The sequence below is a fragment of the Berghia stephanieae genome, chromosome 4, assembly GCF_034508935.2.
Source record: "Berghia stephanieae isolate SIO BIC M18660-M18661 chromosome 4, UCSD_Bste_1.3, whole genome shotgun sequence".
Classification (NCBI taxonomy): Eukaryota; Metazoa; Mollusca; class Gastropoda; order Nudibranchia; family Aeolidiidae; genus Berghia; species Berghia stephanieae.
In genome coordinates, this window is record NC_088363.1 from 72,828,856 (window position 1) to 72,836,355 (window position 7,500).

A 7,500-nucleotide genomic window follows, 5' to 3' on the forward strand; every position below is an offset into this window, starting at 1 on the left:
ATATATATATATATATATATATATATATATATATATAATATATTATGTTGTCGAGTACGAGTAATATATATCCTGAATATTGAGCTTTAAAAAAATTATTAAAAATTGAGCTTTATATAGCGCAATATCCACTAAATGTGCTCAAAGCGCTTTACAAGGGGTCCCTGGTCAACAGCAAATTTAACATGTAGGACGGGACATGACACCTGTTAGGCGATATTACAATTTTTCGGACAAAGACAACGCTATTAACGGCCAGGTACTCATTTTACACCTGAGAAGGGTGAGAGAATGTGAGTAAAGAGCCTTTTCCAAGGACTCAACTATGCGCCGAGCGAGAGGCTCGAACCCAGGACCTTCCGATCCGAAAGCGAGTGTCATACCACTAGACCACATAGCCGCACACTTTTAAAGCCTGTAACCGCCAGATTATAGATGGTGCCAGTCTAAGATTTTACGACAGACCCCTTTAATGAAATTTATTTATAAAGTCTTTAAAGAAAACATTTTGAAAAAATATAATTACAAATGTTTTAATAAACACAAAACATATTTATATGCTTTTATATTATTTCAGCTTCCAGAATGGAGAATAAGATGTCGCTGCTAATAGTTTCCTTATTTGTATTATCACCATTGACGCAAGCGGCAGTCAAGAGAGATTACTATAATCTATACAAGTATTTGTTCGATGATGTGGAATTTTATAATAAAAATGTGCGTCCAGCTGTCAATGAAAGCCATCCCATTATTGTCAACGTCAACTTTTATCTCAGTTCCATCATCGATGTAAGTTATAAATATGCCGATTAAATGACAGCATTGCCTATTTATATAGATGATGATGATGATGATGATGATGATGATGATGATGATGATGATGATGATGATGATGATGATGATGATGATGAGTTGGACTAATGCAATGTTGAAATGATATTTTAGATTTTAGAATTAAGTTGAAATAAATCTGATAAAAACAGTTAAATATGAACAATTGTACCGAGCTTTTCCATCAATTTACCATGGTCCATGCGCATCAAAATATTTTGTTTTATGATCCCAGTAGGCCTTAATATGCAACCAAATGTTCATTTCATACAACATTGAGCATAATGTTTTACTATCACTCTTACAATATCCATCACTACCTGTAGCTAGGTACTCACTCACACCCATCACTACCTGTAGCTAAGTACTCACTCACACCTGAGTCGAGTTGGGTAATGTATTTTAAGTGCTTCATTCAAGCACGCGACGTCAGGAACAGCTTGACGTATTCCTGTTTCTATAGCAACAAAGCTAAAATTCTAACCTGAATAAAAACGATACGAGATTCAAAATAGTACTTACTTAAGTGCGAGCTCTGTGGTAAAGGTAAATTAGACTTTAGATTGACCCACAATCTTGCCCAGCAGTTAGTGTGCTGAATGTAGTAAGAATAAATAACTCATATTATCATCTGATGTTTCTTAAACCTTATTGGAATGTTTCGAGTCAATCGAGTGTTTGTTTGTGTATGTGTGTGCATGTGTGTGTGCGTGTGTGAGTGTGTTTTAGTGTTGTTATAAATTTGGATCACAAAAGAGACCAAGAAGATTTTACTTTGAACGTTCTTTCTAAAGCTTTAATCAACTTTTAACACAAGCAGGCATCTATAACGAAAAGAGAAAAACCAAACATTGGATGTATAAGACACACAACATACATACCACTACATTGTCAGCGGCTTTAAATTTAAACCAACCTTGTCAATATTTCGGTCCACTTCTTAAATTATAACATCTCGTTCTAATGAAGTGACAAGTTTGAAGACCGGTTCAGGCATAGAACGAGTTTCTGGCAGAGACATAGAATCGGGTGTATTGTCAGACACAAGATTGGTAGCATCGGATGTTTGATCTGGAGCAGTGACGACATCGGGCTCTACGGTCAACTTTATCTGATTATCCTGGGGCAGATCATGAGCTTTGGCACGGTCTAATGTACCAACTGGTGTGGTTCAATCTGTCTGTCATTCCCAACTGGAGCTAGATGCCTTAAGGAAACAGTTGATTCTCTGCCATCTGGTAAAAGGAGCGTATTGTGAGTTTGCTTCGAGCAGTTCAACTTCATCAACAATTGGGCCATGCTTTGATGTTGTGATATCGAGTCTGTGGTAAACAGGCCCAGGCGATATAGACCATGAGGGCAAAGAGCTGCCATTAAAAGAGCGACGAGTAAACTGGAACGTGCATTCATGTGGCTTTTGGATTTGAGAGAGAGAGAGAGAGAGAGAGAGAGAGAGAGAGAGAGAGAGAGATATTTTCTTTTCATATTGTGTTGTTGAGTCGTTCCACTTGCCCATACCCTCTAGGGTTATATGGAGTGGATCTGCTAGTTGATATTCCTTTTTTCGTGGAGAAATTACTTCAAATCTGGCATAAATTGAGGAGCTCTATCAGAATGTACATAGTGAGGAATGTCAAATATTCAGGCAGTAAATTACAGTGGTTGTATCATGTCGGCACATGGGGAGGTAAATGAGAACCTGGAATATTCATCAATCAGTGTCAATAAATATCTATTCCTGGTAAAGGTAGGCAGTGGCCCCTTGAATGAAGTCAATACTAAGCCTTTCCATTGACTGGGTAGATTTGGTGAGGTTAGGCGTTTGTTTTGGTTTGTAAAATCTAGAGCAGACTGGACATCCAGATGTCATTTTCTTTACTTCCTTAACACTGTAGGGTAAGTACTTTGCTCGTACAGAGTGAATCATCCTAGTCACACCTGGGTGACTGAGGGCTTCATGGAGGTGTTTTAAATCGTCACAAGATGCAACACTGCATGTAGCTCAAAAGAATGCGTCAGCAGCATGGTTTTCAGGCCCGGGACAGTAGATTATATCGTAGTTGTAACAAGACAGTTTGATTTTCCATCTTTGAATTTTGTTATTTTTAACTTTTCCCTTTGGCTTCGAGTCGTAGATTAAAGCCACAGACTTTTGATCCGTCACAAGTTTAAGATGAGTATTGAATAGAAAGTAACCCCATTCTCTGATTGCTTCCAATGTAGCGTAAGGCTCTATTTCGACAGAAGAGTTGTGGTTAAGAGTAGCTGAAATAGCATTGTCTGATGCATCGGACTCTATTGTAAGAGAAAGCTGTGGATCTACAGTTAACAGGACCGCCTGTTCTTTCTTTGGATTGCCAAAAGTCTGAAGTACTTCAGCTGGAAGTGGGAATGTGTGTTATTACTCAGCAAATGAACTTTATCATAGAAGTGGGATATCCAGGGAGAGTAGTAAGCGAACATGCCACATGCCCTTTTCTGAGCTTTCAGAGATGTAGGAGGCTCCATTTGCCGAAGTGGTGTTAGTCTCGAGGTATCAGGACGTATTTCCCCTTATGAAATCTTGTAGCTAGTAATATCAAGGAGTTCAACATCTATAATGTTCTTGGTTCATTGAAAGTCGATCTTTTTTAGCAACTTCTCTGAAGCGTTTTACATTAGAATCATGTTCACTCCATTCATCTCCACACGCAGTCACGTTGTCCAAGTAAGCAAAGGAAGCCGAGAGTTCTTGCTTAATTATGTTGTCGATCGTTCTTTGAAATTGGTTACACCGAAGGGGATTCTTTTGAAATGATATAGGCTATCACAAGCCTCGAAAGCAGTATTTTCTCTTTGATACCTATCTGGTGGTAAGCGCTTTTCATGTCAAAGGTACTGTAATACCTATACTTAGAGATAGACTCTGCCATCGTATCGAGTCTTGGTAAGGGGTATGCATCCAGTAGAGTGTATCTATTGGTAGTTTGACTATAGTAAATGACAATTGCCTTTTTGTTTCTTTCCACTCTTAACCAACACTTGAACCCCCCATTGTAACGATGAAGGCTCGATGATAATTTCCTTGAGGAGCTTCTGCACTTCTGACTTTATGAAACGTTCGTCCAACTCTGAATGGCGGAGTGACTTAATAGCGATAGGTCTATATTCTTCAAAATAGGTTATCATACAGAGACGGAGCTTCGACGTTGCCTGCTACTACTTTAATGCTTTTGAGGGGGATTTGAGATCCATCGAAAGGGAAGCAGACTTTTTTAAAAAGGGAAGCAGACTTCAGAGTCCTTGCCTAAAAGATAATGACCTAAGATGACATCGGCATAGAGATCAGGCAAGAGTGAAAGCTTTTGATGTACAGTTTATTCTTATAGGAAAGAGGCACAATACAATGGCCCCGCATCTTTTTGGTCAAACTTGTCGACGTTATGTTAATGCTACATGAAGAAGGGGTTACTTTCCAGTAGTTTTCTTTAGCGTTCCTGCAGTTAATGTGACTGTCAGAGCTTCCGGTATCTACCAACGCATTGAGTTTAATACCATGTACTTGAACAATTACTTGGGCTTTCTTTAAGCAACTAATGGCGGAGTGGTTGCGAGGTTTGGATTTCCTGATGTCAAAGAAGAAGCTATGGCAGTTTTACGTGACTTTGCAGCACCGGTAGATTTACAAATTTTGCAAAATGTCCTAATTTACCACATTTTTTACTCGTAGCTTCTCTGGCAGGGCATTTGAATCTTGGGTGTTTTTTGTAACCGTAAAAGACACGTTTTTCTTCACTGAATCCAGCAGCACTGTCAAAGGTTTTATAATTGTCTAGTGTTTCGTCGACATCACGTCTGAACGTTATAACAAGCTCCGTCTAGAGTTCTAGCGTCCTCAAAGGCAGTGCCGAGATCGAGTTTGTTTTCAAGTAGACGTAGGCGTATGTGAGGTGAAATAAGGCCACTGATGAAAGCATCTCTGATGGCTTCATTTTTTGTGAACTTCAGCGGTGACGGCTTAAAAATTACTGTCCTTGGCAAGATTTTATTTTTTTGTAGATATTGATCTAGCGTCACGTCTGATTAGCCTGTCCAGCTGTGTTCATTATTAGTTTGACCAGGGAGTTTATATAGTGTGATGATTGCCAAAAAATTGAGTGACTCCTACTTGTCTTTGAGAAACATTCTTAGTACTTGTATGTTCTATTTCCCCGCAACATACCTGGTACCTAGGTAGAGAATTGTGTGACGCAGACCAAAAAAAATGTTTAACAATATATATATATGTATATATGTATTATGTATTATGTATTATATATATATATATATATATATATATATATATATATATATATATATATATATATATACACAACTTCGAATCGTTCAATATTACGACATTCAGTGCCCTGGTGGTTACCCACATGGTAGTTTCACCTTGAATGAATATCGTGATCGGGGAATCATTTACTTATTGCTTTCATTTCTAACAAAGGTAGATGAAAAAGAACAGACACTGGTGACAACAGCAACTGTGCAGATGACTTGGGATGACAACTATCTGTCTTGGGACCCGAATTCATATGGCGGTTTATCGACGTTGCTTGTTCCCCAAATGAATATCTACCTCCCTGACTTGATTGTATCCAACTCTGTTAGAACCAGAGCACAGATGGGGTGAGCCTTCTCTCTCTCTCTCTCTCTCTCTCTCTCTCTCTCTCTCTCTCTCTCTTTCTCTCTCTCTATCTATCTATTTATCTATCTATATATCTTCCTATATATCATGTCACTTAATCTATCTATAGTTCTGTCTATCTGTATATCTATCCATTTAACTGTTATATGAAATACCAGGTGGCTCAGAAGAACTCTCCCCTTTTGGCAGTTTAGTGTGTCTACTCTATTTAAGCCACATTGCTGCATATTTTACATAAGTTTTCTACAAATGCAATTTTTTAATGCAAAATTTCAAGTAATTCCAACAATTATAAGTGTTATTATTAAAGTGTTATTGACATGGCCATGGCAAAATCAGCAATTTTTGTGTTTTAATAACTGTGCGTCTCTTTTTGTTTCAATAGACAAATAGTGGAAGGGAACTTAATCACGCCTCTTGGACAGGCGACATAATGTAAACAATGGCAGTGATAGGTAAACATAACGTACTAAACAAGTTTTACTAAGTAAAAGTGTCTAAGTACAAAATATCCTCTATTTCTACCGCTTGATCAATAAAACCAATACAGAAAAACAGTAGAGTAAACTTAAACGTTTATATTCTGATCGAGAAAAATCGTGTGATAACAAGTCACCCATTTGGCGATATAAAAACAATAACAATGATAAGAGAGAGAGAGAGAGAGAGAGAGAGAGAGAGAGAGAGAGAGGCCGAGGTCGATTTTATTCACGTTATTGTTTTTTAAATAACCAACCATATTTGTCCGAGCACTTGTAAATGTGTGTCACAAATTCCATGTTTTGATTGGACAAAAATTTACTGGTTAATTGTTTGATTGTGGAGGGAGATAGATAGGAAATTCTTCTTATCGATTAGAAGATCAACTAATGGAATATTTAATAAAAGATAAATATCTCAAATCCCTTTTACCAAAAAAAATTCTGAAATTTATTGTTTTCACTTAAAATGCAATGTTATGGCAACAGCCTTGATTTTTAACAACGATGGCGCAGATTGGAAAGAAATGAAGAATCACTCTTCGTGCAAACTAGTGACCAAAATATTATATTTCCGGCTGAAATTCTATCAAAATTTGAAATGGTTTTTCTCTGGTTTTCATAAAGTTTTTGTCGAAAGGGCATTTTTAAAAGTTATGATCCAGTGGATTATAGTCCGAAGAATTTGGCAACCAACTTTCTTTGAATATGAAAAGTCCTGATATTTGACGATGCAGAAATTCATGGCAAATCCTAGAGTACGTCATTTACAAAAATTGAATCATTTTTTCAAATTAAGATAAAGCTTTTGCAAGCCGGCAACAAGTGTCTCTGTAAACGGTCCGTCCGTGTAAAATAAAAAAGTCACTTTTGTTCTGTCGGGAATGATGAAATCATTTTTAATGGAGACATAACATGATACCATGAGTTTCTGTGAGAATTTACTGCTTGTGTGGCACAGACAATCCAGAGGAATGGTTTGTTGGTTTTTTTTTTGTTTTTTTTTTGTTGTTTTTTTTTTGGTTTTGTTTGGGGGGGGGGATAAAAGCAATGCTCATATTGGTTCATTTTCATGCAAAAGTAACTCCCGATTGTAATCAACCAAATCGTGAAATCAATTACTCAAGAATTCACGCACTTTTAAAATAACTTAATTTGGCATCATACTTTTTTTTGTTGTTGTGTAAAGTAATTCAAGTTTATTCAATTTAAATGAAATTTAGATAACATCATTTTAAATATTTGATTATCATGCCATGAGAATTTCAAGGTTTTACGTAAGATCGTAAAGAAGTGGGAGACCTCTAAACAGGGGACATATTTTTCTGAGCCACCTAATAAATTAAGAGTGCTTGACATAAACAATATATATATATATATATATATATACTGGAGTGGCAGGGTGGCGAAGAGGCCGAGTGGTTAAAGAATTGCACTGTGTCTTGACGGTCCCAGGGTCGAACCCCGCTTCAGGCACTTTCGCTTTTCTCCAAGCTTATAAACCCCCAATTCGCT

General features: G+C 37.2%; 1 protein-coding gene across 1 annotated transcript in view; it reads left to right on the forward strand.

The window, feature by feature from the left end:
- The window catches only part of LOC144971183 (neuronal acetylcholine receptor subunit alpha-3-like), a gene marked incomplete at its 3' end in the record, with an annotated part of 18,255 nt that overhangs the window by 4,323 nt on the left and 6,432 nt on the right, over positions 1 to 7,500 (forward strand). Inside the window, 2 exon segments of the mRNA XM_078911671.1 lie at positions 578 to 789; positions 5,306 to 5,487. Coding sequence (XP_078767797.1) covers positions 586 to 789; positions 5,306 to 5,487 — 386 coding nt within the window.